At 45.9% G+C, this 23639-nt stretch overlaps 2 protein-coding genes across 2 annotated transcripts; both read left to right on the top strand.

Moving 5' to 3' along the window:
• Positions 1 to 197: 197 nt before the first annotated feature.
• ptges3b (prostaglandin E synthase 3b (cytosolic)) lies at positions 198 to 6218 on the top strand. Its single transcript, XM_062459282.1, has 8 exons — positions 198 to 380; positions 3451 to 3564; positions 3675 to 3744; positions 3849 to 3947; positions 4025 to 4114; positions 4481 to 4534; positions 4634 to 4661; positions 5145 to 6218. Coding segments are annotated over exons 1-8 (477 nt in total). The 5' UTR covers positions 198 to 378; the 3' UTR covers positions 5165 to 6218.
• A 682-nt stretch (positions 6219 to 6900) lies between these two features.
• Positions 6901 to 23251, top strand: baz2a (bromodomain adjacent to zinc finger domain, 2A). The gene is made up of 30 exons (XM_062459281.1): positions 6901 to 7067; positions 8878 to 9004; positions 9202 to 10092; positions 10598 to 12724; positions 12961 to 13215; positions 13547 to 13933; positions 14059 to 14119; positions 14321 to 14429; positions 14536 to 14637; positions 14746 to 14971; positions 15120 to 15181; positions 15266 to 15331; positions 15423 to 15821; positions 15929 to 16183; positions 16292 to 16506; positions 16679 to 16753; positions 16897 to 17068; positions 17152 to 17214; positions 17310 to 17454; positions 17560 to 18167; positions 18284 to 18557; positions 18651 to 18806; positions 18990 to 19150; positions 19388 to 19450; positions 19614 to 19897; positions 19994 to 20129; positions 20221 to 20367; positions 20614 to 20867; positions 21011 to 21154; positions 21263 to 23251. Exons 2-30 carry the CDS (start codon positions 8878 to 8880, stop codon positions 21420 to 21422), a joined length of 8124 nt encoding a protein of 2707 aa, XP_062315265.1. The 5' UTR covers positions 6901 to 7067; the 3' UTR covers positions 21423 to 23251.
• The last annotated feature ends 388 nt before the right edge of the window (positions 23252 to 23639 follow it).

The raw sequence follows: 23639 nt of genomic DNA, 5'->3' as shown, positions 1-23639 counted from the left end.
GATCAGTTTCCAATAGGTTGAGAAACAATACAAGTTAGACCACAAATCAAATGTTTCTGAGGCTGCAGAGTTGTCAGTTACAGGCGCTAAGCCAAGGAAAGGGCAGAGCCTTTCTTCTAGTCATCACATCAATCGCAGCTGTGGTGAATCTAGAAACGTCTGTGCGCGCGATAGTTGCGTCAGCGTCATTCATACAAGTCACTACGCGACCCAGTACTAAACGAGTGTAAAACAGGCATTGAAAGGGTAGCAGTGCAGTGTGCGGCTATACTCTTTATTTACTTCTATTTTACTTCAGCCAATTGAAACGAGAGGGCCAGTTATTCTCGACATATCTATTATCAAGGAGAAGGAGATATCGCATCCACATATCAAGTCATGTAAGTTTGAAAAGAATGGCGAGCGCGTGTCCGCAGAGAACAGCTAGCTAGCCAACTAGCTAATAATAGCATGCTGCTAGTGGAAACCGCATAAGGAGGCCGAGACTAGTATTGCCCGATACAAACATTCTGTAATAGTACTGCATGCATCGAAATGTGTCATTTTAAGCAGGTCTAATACAGTTGGATCAAAATATATGTACGTTTCCCACATGAATAGGCATGTTAGCATAACAAAATTCGGCATCCCCTAAATCTGCACGTGTTGGTCCTTTCATGAAACGGCCCCTTCCAGAAAAGTCGGACCTGCTTTGACGTGCAAATAGCCATAGCCTACTGTCTCACTTGCGAGTTGGCAAGCTAACCTACCAACCCTCCGAATGCTAACTTGGGTATTACCAGTGCGCAGTGGCGGGAGGACTGACCGATTTAGCTTGCTTACGGATGTAATTTACACATTGATTAAGTAGCTAGGAGAAATGTAATGATGAATTTAGTTTTGAATATATTTGAATGGACTTGTAGTTAAGTAGAAATTCACGGAAACACCGTTTTGTTAACTTAAAAACCAAATGTTGATATTTCATGATGCTAAGAGCCACTGCATGCTAGTTAGCTCGGAAGATGGCATACATACAGCTTGCTAACTTGCTAGCTAAGTACACCGCATGTCTCGTTCATTTACATTTTCCAGTATGACCAATTGATGAATATTTTGAGCAGTATAGTACTGGTGAAAAGTTAACGTTAGTTACACATAGTATTTATATATCTAGTTAGATGTCTAAATAAAAGCTTTAGATGGGCATCAACGTTTGCGAGCAAATACATCATTGAATGATGGGGCAGTGTAGGTCAGTTCCAAACGAGACTTGTACTTTATAATATTAGGGTGAGTGTGTTGTCTACTGTCTAACCATGTATGAGATTGTGGTTTTTGACTGTTAAAAACAACATCTTGTGGAAAGATATTGACAAAGTCTTGACGACGCTCATCAGAATGATCAGCCTTGCGGTGTGGCCTGCCATCAAATAAATTACTCTTTGCTGCTGCTTATCATGAGCTTCCAAACACATTTCATTAACTGCATGTCCACTACAGCGACGCGATGCTTTCCATTCATTTTCAATGGAGCCAGACAAAGTTGCGAAAATCTCAACTCGAATCGCTTGCGTGGTACATTGTGGGTATCGACGCGATTCGAGTTGAGATTTTCGCAACTTTATGTAAATGAGGAGCGATTTTCGCGAGCGATGACTAATCGGCTTGTGTTTATTGTAACGTAGAAACCGTTTGTCATGGTAAACATTTTTAGTTTTCACAGTTTCAAGATGGACAAACTGATCATACCCAGGCCTGTTTGATACGTCTCTGTATTCGTACAGATATGTTAAAGGTCCCATGGCACGCTGTTTTTTGATGCTCTTATATAGGCCTTAGTGGTCCCATAATACTGTATCTGAAGTCTCTTTCCCGAAATTCAGCCTTGGTGTAGAATTACAGCCACTACCAGAAGTCCCACAATGAGCTTTCCTTACTACGTGCTATTTCTGTGTCTGTAGCTTTAAATGCTATGAGGAGGAGAGAGGCGGGTCTAACTGCCATGCTTCGGTCGTTTGCATGCTATGAGGTCTCAAGGAAAAACCAATATCGCGCTAGCACGGTCGCAGCTAATTTTCTCATTGGTGGGCCGAATTCTATGGGCGGGCAAAGCAGAGAAAGGGGAGGTAACTTTTCGTCTTATGACGACATAAGAGGAACATTTTCAAATCGAAGTGTTTAAGCTTTCATTTTCTCAAAGGCGGAGAAGAATGCTTGGTTTACACCCATCAACATTTCTAACCACTGGGGGACCACAGGCAGGCTAGGGGAACTCGTATTTAAGCAATAATGTATTTGAGGCAGTACTGTGCGTGTCGGGCTTAACAACACCCTTGAACATGTACTTAATTGACGATACAGCAATGCCTCGAATACCTTATTGCTTTTATAATACGGTCACCTGCAACATTATAAATGCTAAGCTGCCTTTCAGCACAAAATGGTTATAGCCAACAATCGTGTATCGCATTTCAGTAGCCGAGAGAAAATAGTCCCGTACTAGTGGCTGTTGCTATGCAACGGACAAACAGCATTGTGAACATCACGTTTGTTAGCCTAGCTAGATCTCACACCATCTCATTCATTCACATTGCTCATTTTATAAAAGTTTACTTTAAAATAACAACAATGACAATGGGACACTCAATAAAATAATATTTAATTTAAACATTCTAAATCAATCATATTTCGTAGGCACTGGGTATATGCTGTAAACTGCTATATGCTGTGTGTAAAAGTTGTTTCATCGATATTGTGAGACTGCGTTGCACACTTTTAGTGGCCTTCGCGTCCGATCGCGTACTGTAGCATTTAATCTTTCACTGATTAAAAGACAGCCAGAACTAGTGTGTTAAGTAGATAACATGATACATCTAGCCAGCGTATCAGATTTTTGCTTAATGTGTGTAAAAGTTTTATTTTGATCAATATTGCGAGTATGCAAACCCAAATCTGCATACTTTGCCATGATGTTATACGAACGACAACAGTGACTTTAGAGAACTCCAACTCGGCATTCATCTGTCTGACACGCCCCTGAGCGTGGTGCACTGTGGGAAGGCAAGCGATTTGTGTCGCTGTAGTGGACACGCACCATAAGCCATTGTGACAAGCTGGTAGAAAATTGATACCATGTGGCAACTGGATACACCTTCCTTTTGATGACCATTGTGCCACAGACTACTGTAGCATCTGTGTGACCCACCTGTCTATTACAGGTGGTTCCCCTGTCACCTACTGAGATGTTGCCATAGTTTTTGCCAATTGTTTTGTCATGAGACCTTTTATAAAACTAAAATAATTGACTAATTGAGCACAGTACAACTTTATGTAACTTTGTTACAAACATCTGTTAAAATGACAGCCATATTCATTTCAATTCTTGAAAATTGAACGAAAATCTACGTACGCACATAATCTATATAGATACATATCTATAGATATATAACAATTCTTCTCTATTCACAGGCATCCAGCAACAGCCAAGTGGTACGACAGGCGGGATTATGTTTTCATTGAGTTCTGTGTCGCAGACAGCAGGGATGTTAAGGTCAATTTCGACAAGGCAAAGTTTGGTTTCAGGTGAGTGAGTTTGCCAGGCTGTCCACATTTTAAAGCTGCAGCCATGAACTGATATGCGAAGACAAATATACAACTTCCTCCCTTTTTAAAATATCTTTGTTCCTCTACAGTTGTTTTGGGGGAACTGACAACGTCAAACATGACAATGAAGTAGACCTTTTTGAAGCTATTGATCAAAATGTAAGTTTTTCCACGTATATGCCTGCATTCTCTTTCATGCTCTGCCAAATGCATTGGATGCTGTGATCAGAAGTTCCTTTCTCATGTGATTCTCTCACACACAGGAGTCCAAACATAAACGGACAGATCGATCTGTGTTGTGCTGTTTACGAAAAGCAGATCCAGGAAAGGCGTGGCCAAGGCTAACAAAGGATAAAGCTAAGGTCATTTCTGTTTTCTTGTAGTTGAAATCCTACCAAAAACAACTTGTGCTGCCTCTCTAACTTAATTGTCTCCACAGGTAACCTGGCTGAGTGTGGACTTTAACAACTGGAAAGACTGGGAGGATGATTCAGATGAGGAGCTTGGCAACTTTGACCGTTTCTCAGAGGTAGGCAGGATATTGTTACAACAATTATTAGCTTCTCTTTTGTTTTACAAAATAAACAATATTGAAACTGTTCTTGTTAAAATGTGTTTGATAAATTTGCATAATCAGTCTTCGTTGGTCGTACAGGTTCGGAACAAATAAAGCTGACACACAATTCTCCCTGACTTTGCACCTGCGGGAAATGTCAGCTGATGGCCATAAAAACACATTTGAGTGTCCAGAGCTTTAGCGCTCTTTTCAGAACCCAAAAGGCCCATGGTTTATTCTAAGACCTTACATTCGGTTGTTACATGAAAAAGGGGCTTAAAACTGCTAAAAAAATTGCAAACTGCTGCTCTTATAATGACATTTGACGATCTGTTTCAGATGATGAACACCATGGGAGGGGAGGATGACCTACCTGATTTAGATGGAGCTGATGTAAGAAAGTTTTGAAAAAAAGTTTTATACCTTTTTTCATGAGTTATCATTCACAAATGACAATGTTTCACTAAATGCTTTTCTTGATTTCATGTTTAGGATGAGTCTGCAGATAGTGATGATGAAAGTAAGTAACCTTTTCTGTTCCTGCTGAATACTTTATTGAGGTAATATGATTACATGTAAAGCGATAGCCACAATAAACTTTAAGAATGTGCAGACACGTGGTTGGGAATGTCCATTCAGAATTAACTTATTCCGAATGACCAAATGTTGTGCATGTAAACATTCAGGCCAGTTTCCCTGACATGGATTAAGTCTAGTCTAGGCTAAATCCATGTCTGGGGAAACTGGGCCTCGAACGTTTATTAAATAAGGGTCCACCAACTGAGAGCTATCCTTTTGTAAGTTAATCCTATTACTGGGGTCATGCCCTTGCAACCACAGCTACTAGTTAGTCACTCAACTTTTTTCCCTAAATTACAAGTTAAAAAGTAGTAAACGATCAACACGTTTTTGTTTACTGTCATTTACCATATGAGTAATTGTAACATGCTGAATTGAATGATTATTTTAATTAATGATTTTTTTTTTTTATCTTCATTTTCAGAAATGCCAGATTTGGAATGAAATACTCTTTTTCGGAAAAACGAATGCAGGAGGATTCATCAACAAACTATCTTGGTTGAAGCAGTGAAAAAAAAACTGTAAAGATGAGTTGGTAGCCATATTTAAATCCATAGCCTCATGTTCAGAGCGCTCTCCAATCAGTCCACTGAACATTAATATGCATAGTGTTGTACAAAGAAGCTATCTCCGCTTCCATTTGCAGTGCTGCACTTTTGGCGTATTCTGTTTTACTATAAATTACAAGTAAGCACATTTGTTTTGGAACAACTGTACAGTCATCCTCAACCTAGCAATACATGTGAAGAAACTCAAAAAAGTCTTGATATATATCTATAAAAAAAAAATTCTGTGTTTTAAAGTTGATTTCAGTGTAATTCAAGGTAAAAGTTTGATCAATATTATTTTTGAAGACACTAGCCAAGAATCAGTTGCATCTTGCAGTGGGTTCTCTTGAGCCTGTGTGTGTGTGGATAGTAATCTCAGAAACGGTTAACAGTTTTGTAATTCAGATGTTTCCCATTTTTCCTGTAAATCTGTTAAATTCAAAATGTGCCCGTATCAATGTTTATAATATCAAATCTGGAATTTCTGCAGTTTAGACATCTCGCTCTGTATTTCCTCACAACCCAATTTTCTGACTATCCTGATCTAGGTTTTGTCACAGTTTGAAATGTGTTCAAGCAAGCATTCACATTGCATTGAACTCAAAGAAAATATTACCCCTTTTAATAACCTATGAAATGAAAGGAGGGCTTGAATATTTTCAGGTCCAAATATCCATATACAAACACTTTGTTTGTTCTCAAAAATATTGCCTTCTATTCAAAGGTACAGTAGTTAATTCAGATACTTAGCCTAGTGGTGTCAGGGAAGATAAGGTTAACATGTATAATGACCAAATTATATTTGCACTGTCAAGGAAATGTGAGATGAGTTCTTGTTCTGTATTTCAACCTGACAGATTATCCCAGGCTGAATAACTTCAATTTGATGTTGAATTACAGTGGAATTTTTTTTATTGTCTACATCTTTCTAATAAACTGTCTAAAACTTGGGTGTGTTTATCAATAAGTTTATAACTATCGATATTATTTGAACAGGGTTTTCTGTGCATTGAGTTATTTCTGTACATTCAACCTGATTACATTTCTCGACAAGGATTGATAGACTGTGAAATACATTTGACCAAATTATAATCCAAAATTGTATTTCGACTTGGTTTATGCTCAACATTTTCAGGTGGTTACAGTATCTTACGAGCTAATACATTGAATTGGGTAATCGTGAATTCAACTAATTATATTAATTGTATTAAGCAAAATGCTCTTACGTGAAATCGCTATAGATACTGAAATGTTTTCATCGCCTGCCACCTTAAAATATGATTTTACAAATTGTACACTGTTAATTATTTATGCGGGGCAAGGGAGCACTGGCGGTACTTTTATTTTGAAAATTATTGGCGCTGAAGAGCATCTGACCAGACTCTAGATACTTGCATGCTGTGTCTCGCTTTGACTTTAAATGTAACCAATACATTAGCTAGTAAGATAAACCCAAAACGTGTCCACATTTCTCTATAGTATACACACACCAACGTCGACTCTGAAACTTTCTGTATACAGTACAGTTCATTCACCAGTGTCCAGTTCGTATAATGACTTGGCGCTAGGACCCAGGGCTTAATATGTAACCTAAGCACTTCCTCTTTCGACTCGATTTCTTTCTATCTTCTGTGGTCATGGCTGCGCTCGAACACACCAGCCATGTTTGCTAATTCGAAACACAGAGGTTAGCGATTACCTGTTTATTAATTATATCGTTTGGCCCATCTATCTACCATATACGTGTTCAGTCGAAGGCTCAAAAGCATCGGTACCTCCTGAAATCCACGGATTTCAAGGTTGGTGGATTTAATTTAATCTTGTCGGGGAAAGTTTGGACAGTATTTGTGAATGAGTAAAGATGCTGTGTCTAACTCGTCTCCAACGACGTTGGTTGGCTAGCCATCTAGAGCTAGCTAGCAAATTGACACTAGCTACAGTAGCTATCTGCTAGGTTATTCTCACGAAAACAGCGTCGAGATAGTTTATAGGATAGCAGCTAACTGTTTGCTGGGAACAAAGGAGTCACATCCCCATTGTCTTACATAGATAGGTGGTTTACTAGAACGTAAACAAAAACACAGCCAAATGGAGTACTGTTTATTAGGCAAGCCTGGCTAGTAGATACTACTCTTAACTAACCCAGCTGAGCAAGCTAGCCCGATACTTGTCTTAGTCAGCCAATTCATGGATTTCAACGTAATTTATGCAGCATTGTCAATTGAAGCTATGTAGTTGTTTTGCATTTGTAGCCAACTCTGCGCATTTAACGAACATTACTCGCAATAAATATTTCAAGTTATTGTTTTATTGTTAGAAAATAACCTTTAATGTGAGCAAGCTAAAATATACCTAGCTAATCCAACACTTCAGCTCAGGCCTTGTTATTGCGTGCTGAAACCGGACAATTATTACAAGCACTTGTAGCTGGCAGCTTTGCTAGTTAGCTAGCTACCTGCTGAAAACGTTGGAAACATTAGCTGAAGTGGTTTGTTATTGGTGGAAAAGCTACCTAGATAACCATAGTAGTTAGCTAGCATTAACAACATAGGATGCTCTCGTGAGCGGCGCTGCTGTTGAATAGGCCGTGGTGTTGCAAATTACGTTAGGTGATGATGCGTCCTGCCCTTTCCCCATGAAAGTGAATTTACAAAAAACTGGCTATCTTACCTATCTAGCTACTACAATGTATAAAATATGTTCAAAACAAGCACATTTATACCTAATTCGCGTGATGTGCTAGTTATTTACACGTGCATTTTATAGCTAGCAAGCGACCTTCTACCATTTTATCCGTTTTTATTGGAAGTCGATGTTTAGGAAAGCGTTAGCCTAGCTGTACCTCACTTGCTAGTATATTCTATGTATTCTACCATACGTGATTAGCCAGTATTGGTATGTTGTGTTTCACTATTTACAGCAAGGCCATGGATAATGTAGGAGACAAATCTAGGAAAAGTCTTATTATAACGTTACTAGCTGACTGCCAGGCTACTGTGGGGTTCAATATTACCGTGTGGGTGGGTTTATGCGTACCGTGTCGTAGTAGTATTATACTAGCTAGGTAGCCAGCGCCATACAGACAGCGCATGGTTTAGTAACAACCTCGAGGTTTATTATTTTGTATTGCTGGAAATGCAAATGTCAGCTAGATTGTGCCCGTGTTTCAATGAATGCAATCATTAAACGAGCGTAAACATTTGGTTTGATGTCACCATCGTTTATGATTTGCCAACTTATTTACTAATTTACGAAATTTTCCGTTGTCAAGTGTCCCGCTGTGCCTCCTCACTAACAATCTCATTGTCCGTTGTGGCAAGACACGCTAGTTGTGCGGGCCTGGCCCATCAGGCTACGGACTACTGCTGTAACTGCGACATTTTGAGTTGTGGAATGGATTACAATGTTTATGAAGCTTCTGCTGTGGTGTTGTTGTTAAGACATTTAGATAACACCACACAAAATTGTCAAATTAACACATGTATTGCGTTCGTATGTTTTTATTTATTAATTAATATTTGTTCTATCATATGGAATTGTGTCAAAACAGCTGAACCTCTGTGATGTAAATCCAGACACATTTTTTTCCCGATGCACTGTATTTGCTAGATGGAGGCAAATAACCATTTCAACTATGGCAGCCACTCTGTATCGTCAAACTCAGGACTGAAACTCTCCTCAGGGGATTCTCCCTACACTAACGGGTCCTCCATGAGCTTCCCTCAGCAAGGGAAAAGTAAGTGTGGACAAAATCCTTTGAAAATCTCTTACACATACTATGTTCTCTTGGATCTAATTGTATGAGCAGTTGTAACATCATGTTTTCACTTTCCTTTTACACTAAATGCAACCTCTCGGACAACTTGTGCCCAGTTGAAACTTGTCTATTCATTGACATCGTTCTAATCTCCTCTGTGTTGTTGTCTCCTATAGATATAAACGGTGAAATGAATGTGAATGGTGTCACTACTGTAATTGGGTCCAGTGTGCCTGGCTCCCACCCACCAACGGCTCCTTACCCTCATATGAGCAACCATCACCATCAGGGCAGCATGGGCTATGACTATGGACTGTGGGCAGGACAGCCACAGTACAGCCCAACCATGAGCTCTCCATCTGGGCATGGAATGCATCAGAAGCAGCCTCCTCCTGGAGTGATGCAACAACAGACCCAGCACCACTTCCAAGGTCATGGACAGTACCAACTAAATGGTGGCATGGGAGGGTCCCGTCAGCCCCCTGTGGCGGCCCTGCCTAATGTGACTCTGTCGGGGAATCAGTACTGGAACAGAGGTAACCCAGGGCAACAGCAGATGGGGTATAACTCTCATGGTGTGTATGGGGCCTACCAGAGTCAGGTGCACCCTGGGATTGCACCCTCACAGCACCACCAGCAGCAGTCCCTACAGTCTCCCCCTCACCAACAGACACAGCAGCACCTTCACCATCACCCTCACCATCAGCACCAGCAGCACCAGCAGCAACCTCAGCATTATGGCATGGTGCCCAATGGGATGCCCTACTACCAGCATCAGCCGCAGCACCCACCCCTGCCTGCTCCCCAACCCCAGGCCCCACCCCCGCCGCAACCCCAGACGCAATCTCAAATGATGCCGCCAACCTCCCAGAATTTCACTCCCCCACGTGGCAGCCCCCAGCACCACAATTTGGGGAGAGGGGGCAACGGCAGCCCTCTCCCTATGGGGGTATCCTCTGTACCAATGATGTCACCCTCAGCAGTTCCGGATGGTGGGTCACCCCAGAGCCAGACCAGTGAGAGGAGTCCTCATGGCACCAATGTGGGGATGCCTCCTGTCATGCAAGGTGACTATTTTACACCTGATTTGACAAAACCTGTGTAACTTCACATTCTATAATTTCACAGAGAATACATATGAGTGTCTGTGTCACCCACAGTGTAATTTGCATGTTGGATGCTTTTCTTTTAATTTCTTTCACTGTTACAACCTGTTATTTTTCACTTCTTAGTTGTTTTCATATACAGTTACGAAGAATAGTTTTTTTGTGGTTCTGCTTTCTTTTTTTGTTGCTGCACATAATAGCGTATGTCTGTGTTTAGCCTTACTCTGTCCATTACTGATGTTTAATTTTTATTTATTTAGATGCTTTTATACATTTCTTTTTAGACATTTTAAACCCAAATAATCCCATTATTGAAAAACCAACTAGAGTGGTGTTTTACTGGATGTATTGATGTAGCAAATCCTCATAGACGTTTTTAAAGAGCCCCATCTGTTTTGATGTACTCATTAAAGTTATCTCAAGTTGTCTGACGGCTTCATGATTGTGTTGTGTTCCTTTTCCTCAGGGAGGATAAGTGAGTATAAAGAATCAGATAAAAGCTACAATGGGATGGAGATGTCATCTGTATCCCAGCGCCTGCCCAAATGTGACAGTTACCCCTCTCAGCCCCCTGGACCCCTGACTGGGCCCACCAGTGACTACTGCCAGCCAGTGACCCAGCGCCTTGAAGTGGCGTCCTCATCCCGGGATCCGGTCATGACCGCACCTCCCCACTCAATGTCGTCGCCTCCCTCGGCCGTGTCGGCTCCGCCTCCTGTGCTTGTTACATCGTCTGTGGCAACAACACCTCCAAGGGTGTCAGCTTCTGGTCCTCCTCAGCCTTCACCAGGACCCCCAGTGGTTTTATCCCCTGTGGCTGTATCTACTCCTCCACGGAACTCAACACCTCCCGTGGTGTCCTCTGCTCTCTCTCCATCTGCGCCACACAGGCTGTCCTCCCCTCCGTTGGTGGTCCAAGGCCTTAGGCGTTCCCCTGTATCTGGGTCTCAGATGTCCCCTACTGGATCCACTCATCCATCAGTAGTGTCTCCCCCCTCTTCAGTGTGTGCATCCCCTACTAAATCTTCTGCACCTCCACCCTTGATGGAAAAAGCCAGTCGACCTTCAACAATATCTACACCCCATTCTCTCACAGCCCTTTCATCAGTGACCTCAATGTATTCACCATCTGCAGTGGTCTCTAGTTTTACCACGACATCGGTTCCCCCCCTCTCCGTTTCTGCACCGATCTCTGCTCTTCAGCAGATGGTCCAGGGATCCAGACCTCCTCCTCTGACGCCATGCCCTCCAGCTGTCACTGGATCTTCGAGAGAGAGGCTGGGACCTCCATCAGTATGTGGGCCTCTGTCATCAGTGACGGCAACAAGTTGTCGACCTCCTTCAACAGGTTCTGCACCTCCCTCATCAGTGTCTGCCCCTCACATGTCAGGACCTTTAACTCCCTTAGCAGTGTCCATGTCTCCTTTATCTGTCAGAGCACCTTTTGACTCAGTGCCCACACCTCCTCAGGCTCTCTCTCCTCCATTAGTCTCTTCGCAAAACGCTGCACTAACCTCATCTCCTAAGGCGGTGTCCTTCCCTCCTTCAACAGCCTATGGGCCTAGAACCATGCCTGTATCTGGACCTCCTCCTCTCACATCTCCTGCCAGGGTCTCTCCTGTCTCCAGGCCTCCTTCCTTGATGTCTGCTCTTCCTCCAGCAGTGACAGCTCCTCTTCAGGCCCATATTTCTGCTTCCTCTGCGCCTCCCACACCCCAACAATGCCCCAAAATGTCTCTCCTTGAGACAGAGCGTCATGGCATCAGGAATAAGGGTGGTTTTTCTATTGGACCTATTGGAGGACCAGGGGAAAGAATGGCTCAAGACGAGCCTGAAAGGGATATGGTTATGATGTCATCAAAGATTGATGCTACTGAGGCTCAGAGTAAGACTCACTCAAGTAAGTATTTTCCCATGACTCCCCAGCAGTCAAAGAGCTCTCCCAGAAGCACAGGATATGTTGACAGAAACCCCCCCACAGTCTTTACAGAGACGGATACAGATCTGAAACAAAGCTTGGATGACACCTGTGAGACTGGGAAGTCGGTGGATGAGTCCTTCCTGGCGGTGTCCACATGTCTCAATAGCACCACAATGGAAGACACCAGTTTTACTGAGAAGGAATCAACTTTTTACTCGTCACTGGATGACACCTCGAGACTTGATGACCCCCCTGGCATGAATGACACCTCTGGTTTGGATGACGACTCATGTATGGATTACTCTCGATTTGACGATGCTTCTAGATTAGATGACGATGACTCTTCTCGCTTGGACGACACCTCTTGCATGGACAGTGTCTCTCAAATGGATGATGCTTCTTGTACGGAGAATAGGTCACAAATATGTGACACCACAATGTATAGCAGTTTTTCCATGGTTGACTCCAGAGATGGTGTTCTGGATGATACCCAGGCGGACAGCTCTCGGGCTGAGGAGACCATGGACAGCTGCCTGAGCACCAAGGAGTCAATGCTGGAGTCCACTGTAAACAACACCTCCCAGATTGAAGACTCCCAGATTGAGTCATCGCAGAATGAGGCCTCCCTGTCAAGCTCCTTCAGCCCGTTCAAGCCTGCACCAGGCCGCAGAGGTCAGACTTTTGGTTATGGTCTATGTACAAGCTGTAGCAGTGTTATTTTGCTTTTTTGTCTTAATAATTTTGCTGTAGATGAACATGCATATCCTTTCTTGATCATGTGGCGTGGCGAGGGTGATACCTATCATTAAGTCTTTACACACAGAGAGAAGCGTATTATCAGATTTTTTTGGTGGCCATTACTGTTACCACACACGATGACCCCTCTGTTAACATCTTGGTCTCTTTAGAAATAGATGAGGAGCCAGAGGGTAGGGACATACCAGACTCTGCTGAAACCATCAATGGAAATGGCATTGCCGATGCTGCAACTGTGGCTCCCTCATCCATGGTCAAGAAGGAGGCTCTTGTAGCGCTCCTTGTGGAGAGCCCCGTTGTTCCCCTACTTCTGCCAACACCTGCTGATGCTCCGCCTCCCACTGGGAGAAAGACAAAAACTCCTGGAAAACCCCGGAAGCCCAGAGCTCCATCCTCCTCTACTCCAAGTAAACCAGACTTTTTTTGTCTTTTTGATGCTTTGATAACATTTAAGATTAAGATGAAAGATTCATGCGTAGTCAGGTGGCTGAGCGGTTAGGGAAGTGGTCTAGTAATCAGAGGGTTGCCAGTTCGATTCCCGGCCGTGTCAAATGACGTTGTGTCCTTGGGCAAGGCATGTCACCCTACTTGCCTCGGGGAGAATGTCCCTGTACTTACTGTAAGTCGCTCTGGATAAGAGCGTCTGCTAAATGACTAAATATAATATAATATAAATATAATATATATGCGTATTTGCTAAACAAGGTTTCCTAGTCTAATAATTTCGTCTCTGTCTAGTTCCCAAGGTCCCTGGGCAAGTCCAGAGAAAGCCCAAAACGAAATCTCCCAAGGTGGATAAGGTCGAGAAAGGGAAGAAGAAGCTTGAGAAAGAAGGGTTAGCTGAGAAGGAGAAAGGAACTGGTCGAAAACGAAAGAAGAGCATTAAAGCAGAAGTTACAGAGCCACCAGGAGGCATCACAGGCGAGGTGGTTGATGGGTCATTTCCTGGTCAAGAGCCAATCAAAACAATTGTTGCGGCCAGTGGTGAAACCCTACCCATTGTCAAACCCAAGAAGGTCAAAAAGGCCAAGAAGCTGGAGCCAAAACCAGCCAAAATACAGAAAATGGAGACGGACACTAAAACTAATGAAGAGGACAATGATGGAGATGATAGTTCCACTGCAGGTTATTATGGCTTTGCATAAATCAACAATAACAGTTTAAAAGTAACCGTTCAATATACGGTGCTGCTTGGGGTATACTGAGCATATTAGTGTTAACGCCATCTTTATGTGTACCCACTGACACAGGTGACACTCCCAGGAGGAGGATAGCTACAGAGGAACAGGTCCACTTCCCTTTGTTCCATGGGTAATGAAACATCTGATTTATACAGTCTCTCTCTGGTCCAGGTCCCCTTAATTAGTTAGTTTCAATGCCAAAAACATTTAATGTGTTCAAAGTGCACATGGTTAGTTTCTACCAATAAATCCAAGCCCATTATGTTCCTGGCCAGCTGTAATGACACATGCTGTGCCTGTAGTTTCTAACGGACTCCCCACTGATCTCTAGCTGGAGGAGGGAGATCCGGGTGAAGAAGACTGAGGACAGGCTGAAGGGGGAGACCTGGTACTACAGTCCCTGTGGAAGGAGGATGAAGCAGTTTCCTGAAGTCATTAAGGTAAAACAATAAAAGTTTGACTCACCGTGAAGGCCATTATTATTGAATGAAATTAACTTCCTTACATGAAATAAACATACCTTGAAAGCATTTGGTCTTTCCTCAGTACCTGAACAGGCATCAAGACAGCCTGGTCACAAGGGAACACTTCAGCTTCAGCCCTCGCATGCCCGTAGGAGACTTCTATGAGGAGAAAGACACGCCAGAGGTGTGGGACCGTGTGTTGCTCACTTTGTAGTTGCCTTCAATAAAGCGGCCTGCTTAAAAAGTCCTTATTTACTCTTAATATGTATGGTCTATGCTGCTGTTTTTCCAGGGAGTGCAGTGGGTTCTGTTGGCTAATGAGGAGGTGCCTTCCATGATCATGGCCATCACTGGTCGCCGCGGGCGGCCTCCAAATCCTGACAAGGAGAAGCCGAGATCTCGAGTTCGACGCACCAAGGTTGGACAGGTGCGACGTCCAGGCAGGCCCCCCAAGCCCAAGATGGTAGACCTGCTCAGCAAGGTAGACGCCCGGATGCTAAAGAAACTGGAGGCAAAGGGTGAGTGGAACTACACTGGACTGGGATGAGTTAACATAGATAAAACCTTGCTGGAGTCATGTAGTAATTGCAGAAGATTTCAGTGCTCTTTACTGGTCATTTTTCTTTCGCTGTGTGTTAATAAAAGTTGTGTGTTATGACTTTCTAGAAGCACTTACTGATGAGGACAAAGAAAAACTTGTAAAAATCAAGAAGAAATTGAAGAGAAAGGTATGATATTAGCATCAAGAACTGATGTATTCTGTGACATTTGTAGTGTTTCCAGATTTTTTGAAGGTTCTGTTCTCTGTCTAGGCAAGGATGAAAAGGAACGAAGATGCAAAGAACAAGAAAATAAAACAAGAGAAGAAGAAAGCCAAAGTAAGAAGACAACCATTTGAAACGGTTGCCCGAGCTCTAACCTGTCTTTACTACCTAATCCTCACCGTCTTTGCTGTCTGCTCATTCGCAGCTTGACAAAGAGAAAGAGACCAAGGAGCCAGAGGGAAATGCAGAGCTTGTAGATCAGGAGACCCCCCAGGCCCCTCAGCCGACCCCACAGCCTGCTCCAGATCCCAAGAAGCCCGGTCGCAAGAAGAGGGTGAAGGCTGAGGTGCCTGTGCCGGTGCCCGAGACTGACCAGGAGAGGCTGGCCCAGGGGAAGAGGGTGCTCGGGGCTCGGAGCAAGGCCAAAGCCCTGGCTAAGGCCCAGGCAGAGGCAGAGGCTGCAGCCCAGGCTGCCCTGACAGCAAAGAGGCAGGCTGAGAGGAGGGCGCAGGCCCAGAGACGGCTGGAGGAGAGGAAGAGGCAGCAGATGATCCTGGACGAGCTTAAGAAGCCCGTTGAGGACATGTGTCTGACGGACCACCAGGTCAGTGAACTCAGGACCCACCATGGTCTTATCAGATGATCCCTAAAGTGAGTTCCCAGTAGTCTCTGCATGCCAGAGGAGGACCTTTTAACTTTTGTTATCTCCAGCCCCTTCCAGAGCTGTCTCGGATTCCTGGATTGGTTCTCTCTGGCCCAGCCTTCTCCCACTGTCTGACGGTGGTGGAATTCCTGCACAGCTACGGGAAGGTCCTGGGTCTAAACATCCCCAGTGATGTTCCTAGCCTCAGCACTCTGCAGGAGGGCCTTCTCGGACTGGGGGATAGCCAAGGGGAGGTCCAGGACCTTCTGCTGAAGCTGGTGGAAGCAGCACTCCACGACCCAGGCCTACCGCCTTTTTACCAGGTCAGTTAAGAGGACTTTAAGGGGGTTTATTTAGTTGTTGCATGTATATCATATATATCAATGGATTGTATAATGGTTTTTGTTCACTTCCTCTGTCTTCTTCTTCAGTCTGTGAAGATCCTGGGTGAGAAGCTTGTTGACCTGGAGCTGACTCGTAGCACAGTGTCAGAGGGGGCTCGGGTCTTCCTTGAAGCACACCGGTTTGACACTGAAGTGTGCACCAGTTTGCGCACCAAAACCTTCCACACCCTATCTCCAGACACCAAGGCTGCCATCTTGGGCTTCCTGGTGGAAGAGCTGAATGGCAGCAACATTGTTATAAGGTGAGAAGTAAGTCTCGGATGAGACCATTTATTTAGTGCAACTTGCAACACTCTGTATTAGCATTTTATTTTGTGTCAGTATCTGAGATTCAACCTGAAGATCTGTACTAATGTAACCACAGCATAAAATGCAAACGATTGCCCTTATTAAGATTTTTTTTTCCCATTGCAGTGAGATTGACAACACACTGGAAAACATGGCTACCTACAGGAAAAACAAGTGGATCATCGAAGGGAAGCTGCGAAAGTAAGACATCCCGTTTCCCCCTGAATGTCTTGTGTGTGTTTGAGGGTGAAAGATCACACTGACAGTAGACAGTCGTCAGTGTGTGAAGAAGTATTTGAGACCCGTCCGTGTCCACTGTCTGATGTGTGTGTGTGTTCCCCCAGGCTGAAGGCGGCGCTAGCACGGCGGACAGGCCGCTCTGAGGAGGAGCTGTGTCTGGAGGAGCGGAGGCGTAGCGCCCGGGTGGCCGAGGAGGAGAACCTCAGTCTGGAGGAGGGGAGTCCTCTGGAGCGAGGCAGCCGCCGCGCACGCAAGGAGGAGCCCAAACTCAGCGACGTATGTGACTATCCATATCTTGATCCTCACAAGCGGTGTGCTAATGTCGACAGGGTACCATAACTGCACATCTTTCCCCACAGAGTGACAGCCCCTCCAACGCCACCATTCCAGAGCTGGAGAGACAGATCGATAAGCTAACCAAGGTAAAACCAAACCCAGTGAAAACACAAACTCTCCGGTCGTTGTTCGATGTAATGAAGTTCACATATAAACTCGTCCACGTGTTTATGACCCACAGCGGCAGGTGTTTTTCCGCAAGAAGCTGCTCCAGTCATCCCACTCTCTCCGTGCTGTTTCTCTGGGCCAGGACCGCTTCAGGCGCAGGTACTGGGCCCTGCCCCACCTGGGGGGGGTCCTGGTCGAGGGCCCGGAGGAAATCCTGGGTAAGGATGACATTTTTCTGTCTTGTGGTTTGGTTTTTCTGTTATGTGCTTCACCTACAGTGCCACTATGCCGCGTGACCTCATTCCTCCTCTTTTCCATGACAGTTTCAGAAGACATCCTGGTGGCAGATGTGCCCATCACTTTGGTGAAGAAGGAACCCAAGGTGGAGGAGAAGCCCACTCCCATCACTCCTCCATCCTCCTCCCCTCCCCCTCCTGCTCAGTCCAAGACCACCTCCCCGGAGGAGGACCCCCTCCCCGGCACAGCCTCCCTCATGAGCAGCCCAAGGGGCCGTGGGCGCCCCCGCAAAATCAAGCCAGAGGTGGAGCTGCATCTCCGAACTGCCAAGATCCGTCGCCGTCGCCGTAGCAGCAAGTCTGGAGGTGAGGAGGGGCCGGCCGTAACCAAGGACACCAACGGAACACATGACCTCACACAGGCTGCCTTCCAAAACTGGCTCGGCCAATCGCAGGGTGCGGTGACCAACGGAACAAGCCCCACGACAGGGGAGCCTGTGGAAGGACGCCAAGCAGAAGACAGCGTGAAAGAGATGGCCCAGAAACAGGGACAGTGGTTTAACCTGCTGCCCAAAGAGCCGTGTGACCCCAACTCTCTGACCGAACCCCAGATGCCAACCTCCACCAGCACCTCCCCCAAAGGCCCCCCTCAGCTGCCCAGCCACCTGCCTGCCCTGGCTGCTCCTCTCCTGCAGGTGAGGTCCACCCCATCACACGTCTATGCAACTCCATCAAGGAGCTTAATGGAAGGACAGGTTCTATCTTTATTTGATTTATAACTGTTGTAATCAAGCTTTGTCCTTCTTTCCAGTCTGGCCCACAGCTGACAGGGCTGAACCCAGACGCCCCCCCCAACCCTCAGTTGGACACCATTCCTCCCCTCCAGGGGGATACCACTCCACCCCTTACTGCCACCCCAGCTCCTGCCCGACCGATCCGCAGGAGGAGAAGGGGCAGCAGCCCCGCCAGGAGGGGGGGGGCTCGAGGGGGTGCAGCCAAGCGCCGCGGCCGGCCACCCTCCACCCTCTTCCAGGAGATTGAACAGCAGTATTTCACCCAGCTTGTGGTCAAGCCCATCCCTGCATGTAAGCTGATGCATCTGAGCCCAGGTGTCTGGATGTCATCTTTGGGTGTGTTAGCAGTGTTTAATGTGTGTGGTTGTGCTTGTGTGTAATCAGCGATGGTGCGTGGCTGGTGGTGGATCAGGGACACAGAGGAGCTGGCTCTCACCCTGCGGGCCATGCACCCCCGGGGCATCAGGGAGAAGGTGCTCCACAAACACCTGGCCAAGCACATGGACTACCTGACCGACATGTGCACGCGCACAGTCAACGGTGAGGCCAGACGCCAAACCAACCATTTGTACCACAGCCATGACTTGCATAGGAAACAGCTAGTCGTGATTACAGCTCCTTCACCTTTTAGTCCATAGTTTGCTCCTCTACTTGCTCTTGGTTTCCTCCTCATCTCCTGTGCTTAATGTGAGCTCCTGTCTCTGTTTGCGCTCCTGTCCTCAGACCCTGTCTTCCAGGTGAAGGTGGAGGAGGGGGACGCTCTGCTGGAGGCCTTGCAGCAGCCGTGGCAGGTGCAGGAACGTTCTCTGGAGACGGACATCAGCGCCCTCCGTTGGGTGGAGGACCTGGAGCAGAGGGTCATCACTGCAGACCTACACCTCAAAGTAAGATGGCGGGGGGCGGCCTGCTTCACCACAGTCGTGTTCACAGGAGATCTGTCTTTCGGTTTGTCTGGATGTTGGATGAGTGGTGGTGGTGGTGGCGGTCAGGAAATCGGCCTTAAGCGATCTGATTCTGTTGTACCTCATAATGTCCAGAGGGGGGCGTAGGTGTTTTGTGTTGAGGCTGTGGCCGACATGGAACGGCTGACCACATCTAACATTCTTGTGTTGGTTTAAAAGGTGGCTCCTCAGAGTGGCACAGATGGAAACACTGAGACACCAGCACCAGTAGCAGGATTCCAGGTATTATCAGAACCCCCCCAACCCCCTCTGGGTGGGCACGGTCCATTTTTCATTTGTGCTCAAGCTGCTCTGGTTACTTCCTCTTAGATTGTTTTAATTCATAAACATTTGTAAAAATTCTCCCCACGACACCTAATGTCCTATGTTCTTCCTGCCTCTTCAGCCCTACACGGCCCCGGAGCCTGACTCCACCCGTGACGACCTTCATTACTACGAGCACGACACTGATCCTCGCGACGATTGGATAGTGCGGACCAAGAAGGAGTGGTCAGACCTTCCACGCATCGCCACCCATCCTCTGGACCTGGCCGTGCTGCGGCTGGCCAACCTGGAGAGGAACATCGACAGACGCTACCTGAAGGAGCCCCTCTGGAACCTGGCCGAGGTGGTGCGCCTTGCCCCCCTCACGCCCTCCCCCGGAGAGGAGTCCCACATGGATGTCATGAGGTAATGGAGGATTTCAGGGGGAATTATTGCGGCTCTTCATTCCAATACAATATGAAAGTGTTACTGAGCCCCTCTCTCTTCTCCTGCCCCTTTCAGTCTGGAAAGTGAGATCACCCCTAGACTCAGGACGTGGAGGCAGGCCCTGGACCGCTGCCGCAGCGCCCCCCAAATGTGCCTGTGTCTACTACAGCTGGAGAAGGCCATCGCCTGGGAGAGATCTGTGGTCAAAGTGGTAAGACCCACACTATGAATACATCCTTTTTTGTCTGCTCTACGCGTGGTCCATATGAGCTTGTGGTTGAGCGCTCATGTTGTGTCTCCAGACGTGCCTGCTGTGCCGGAAGGGTGACAACGACGAGTACCTGCTGCTTTGTGACGGCTGTGACCGTGGCTGCCACATGTACTGCCTCAGACCCAAGGTCACCCAGGTCCCAGAGGGAGACTGGTTCTGTCCCACTTGCAGCTCCAAGGTCAATCCTCACACACACATCAACCCCTGGAGGACTGGTGTGGAATTGGCATGACAAAGTCTTTCATTTAGACTTTTTTTGAATGCTCGGTCTCCTGAGGGTGAAAGCCAAATGCTATTTATTTATTTATTTTTCTCTCTCTCCCCTTAGTTCTTCACTCACAAAGCCACTTTGTCTGCTTCTATACAATCAGACCTAATGGCTCCCAAGTTGTTCTCCTTAACCTCCATGGTCTGTGATTTGCAGGAGGACGATGAGTCGCAGCAGACCCAGCGCTCCTCCAAACAGAGGACCCGGGTGAAGAAGAGGAGGTACGAGGACGGCAGCTCCGATGAAGAGACGGCGCCCAGGCGCGGTGCCGGCATGACCACGCGGCACAAGGACGGCCCCCCTGCCTCCTCCTCATCCTCCCGTTACTCAGGAGACGGAGGCAGCGGATGCTCCCCCGCCAAACGCCGTCGCATGACGACCCGTAACCAGCCCGACCTCACCTACTGCGAGTGAGTCCCCACACATTACTGATATTAGGAAGGGTGCAAACAAACACACGTTTGCTCATGCGAGCTGCAGTCGTTTCAAGAAGATGGGGGACCCTAAGTGGTCAGTTATCTTGGTTTGAATGCATCACTGCTGTTGCCTCTAGGATCATCCTGATGGAAATGGAAGCTCACGCAGACGCCTGGCCCTTCCTGGAGCCTGTCAACCCACGCCTGGTGCCCGGCTACCGGCGCATCATCAAGACCCCCATGGACTTCCTCACCATGAGGGAGCGGCTGCTGCAGGGAGGGTACGTGTCCGGAGGCTCTGAACTCGGCCGCTCGATCATCGTCGCAGGAGCTTCCCAAGAGGCACTGTGCTTTTGTTGTTGACCTTTTGACCTTTCTCCCGTTCCCAGGTACTGCAGCTGCGAGGAGTTTGCGGCGGACGCCCAGCTGGTGTTTAACAACTGTGAGCTCTTCAACGAGGACACCTCAGAGGTGGGCATGGCCGGACACTCCATGAGGCGCTTCTTTGAAAACCGCTGGGCGGAGTTCTATGAGAATAAGGACAAATGAAGCCTGGAACACTGACTCGGGGGCGGGGCCACCAAGCCCCTCCCCTCAGCTGACGAGGATGCTCTCTGATGCTACCAAGACTGTTTGGAGACTCCTCCAGCCCACTGTATACATATATGTACAGATATATATGTAGATAGTTGGTTATATGTCTCTGTTTTCTTTCTCAGCGTCACCTTTTTAAAACCCAGCCATTGTTGGGTTGAGCCTCTACCTACCTGTCCCATTTGAAGGATGGTGTTTCTGAGCCCCTCACTACACCTGAACTATCCTCACCTTTCACAGACCAACTCCCGTCTCATGCTAAGGCCAGGTGCTTAGAGGTCGGGTGGTAGAGAGAGTGAGGCCCAGAGCTGATCTGAACAGAGTTCTGTCATGGCAAAGTTCAGGGGTCGAATGGCCGCATACGTGATCTGCTCTAAGCACCTCTCCACCACAAATGGATCAAAACTCCTTCCTTCAGGCCTACAGCCTCTCTTACCTGTTTAATGGAGATGTAACGTAGTGTGGTCTTCTGCCTAGAAGCAATTTTCTCTATTTTTATTATATATATATTATATATATATATATATACACACACATATATATATATATAAAGATGACAATAGCTGGGATTATTTAATAGCAATAGCTTGTAGTGAATGTGTACAGACTACATAGTAGAGATGTCAAGAAGATTTATGAAAAGGCCAGTAAAACAAATGGAAACGTTTTCTTAAGTATTTAGAATCTCCTGCATTGTGTAATCTCCTCATTAGCCCACCACGCTCCCTCACGCTCCCTCACACTCACATGCACTCCAACACCTCTCCTGCTGCTTTGCAAAGGACACTGGTTACTGAAACTGGAGGATTAGATGTTTGCTTATTTCTGTCTTGTTTTTGTGTAGTCCTGGTACCCTCTCATAATCACAAACAGATCTGCTAGTTTAGTAGCTGGACTATTGAAATGAAGTTTGTCCCTGACTGAAATGTCTCTACTGCCATTTTAACCACAGTTTACCTGGCTTTGTGTCATATCGTCATTGCTTTTACTGTAACATTCAAATAGATTATACTGCAAATGTCTCCAAAACTTACATTGGAAATTGAATAACTTACTTCAGACAATTGTATTTTAGTGGCTTTTAAAGTTCTCTAAATTCACAGAAAAGTCTTGAATTCTATCAAATTCCATGAACTACTGTGTTAGGTGGAGTAACAGTATATGTCCATTTAAATTGGTTTTTCCTTGGTGTAATTTGCAATTAGCCAATAGTAAGCAGGCAGTCATAGGTATAGAAGATAGTACTATTTCTCGTGTTACAGATAAAGCACTCTTCCTTGTTGTAGACACCGGCTGGTAAAAGAACCCTGACATTGTACATATGTGTGAATTATTGCTTATTTCACATTCCTTTTTTAATCCAATGTTCTCTGACTGGAGGTTAGCCACTGTCTGCCAGGGCTGGCTCAGTAATGATGGGAAGGGCATGAAGGCGGCAGGCGAATTTTCCACCCTCTGGCTTTTATTTAAGCGTAGTTTCTTACACTGAACTTAAAATCGGTTGATAGGAAGTTTTATGTTCCTTGCTACACTAAAGGGACAGTTGTTTTTTCTAAATAAACAAAAAAAAACATGAAAATAAAACCAAATGTGGTGTTAAGTGAATTTTTAATAATGTACAGTTTTTGTGACTTTAAATTTGTTCCTTTCTATATTTTTAGGACCAATATATCATTTTTAAGAGGAGGTATTACAAGACCATGTTGTATCAAGGTGATGTAACACGTGTGCATCTGTAGAATGTACTGTGAGTTGAATAAAAACCACATCTAGTTGAGAAAGTACCCTCTTGTCAATGTGTCAACCATTCTTTTTAGTAAGTGTAACCACACATCTTTCCTTGATTCTACATGTTTTATTTCTTGTTACTTGGGCTGGGAAAGCTTAATGTAAGGGCATAATCTGGCCCAGAATGAGCAAGTCTGGGGATGAGTCAATGTCCAACAGTGAGGAATGTGTGAAGGTTTTATGAAGCTGCTGCAATACTGTGTGGAAGTAGCTAGCTAGCTACCCTGGAGCACCATGCTGGCTCCTGTCTGTAGCACATGCTGCAGGGAAGGTCCTGTCACCTCCATCTGGGCCTGCAGCTCTTCAGAGGGGGGGGCAGAGGGGGGGCCCAGGGAGGAAGCTACGGTTCTGGGGTCAGGGCTGTTAATGAAGGCTATAACTAAG

This window comes from Osmerus eperlanus, chromosome 4 (assembly GCF_963692335.1).
Source record: "Osmerus eperlanus chromosome 4, fOsmEpe2.1, whole genome shotgun sequence".
NCBI lineage: Eukaryota > Metazoa > Chordata > Actinopteri > Osmeriformes > Osmeridae > Osmerus > Osmerus eperlanus.
The sequence above is the reverse complement of the archived record's forward strand: the minus strand, read 5'-3'. Positions and strand labels throughout refer to the sequence as shown.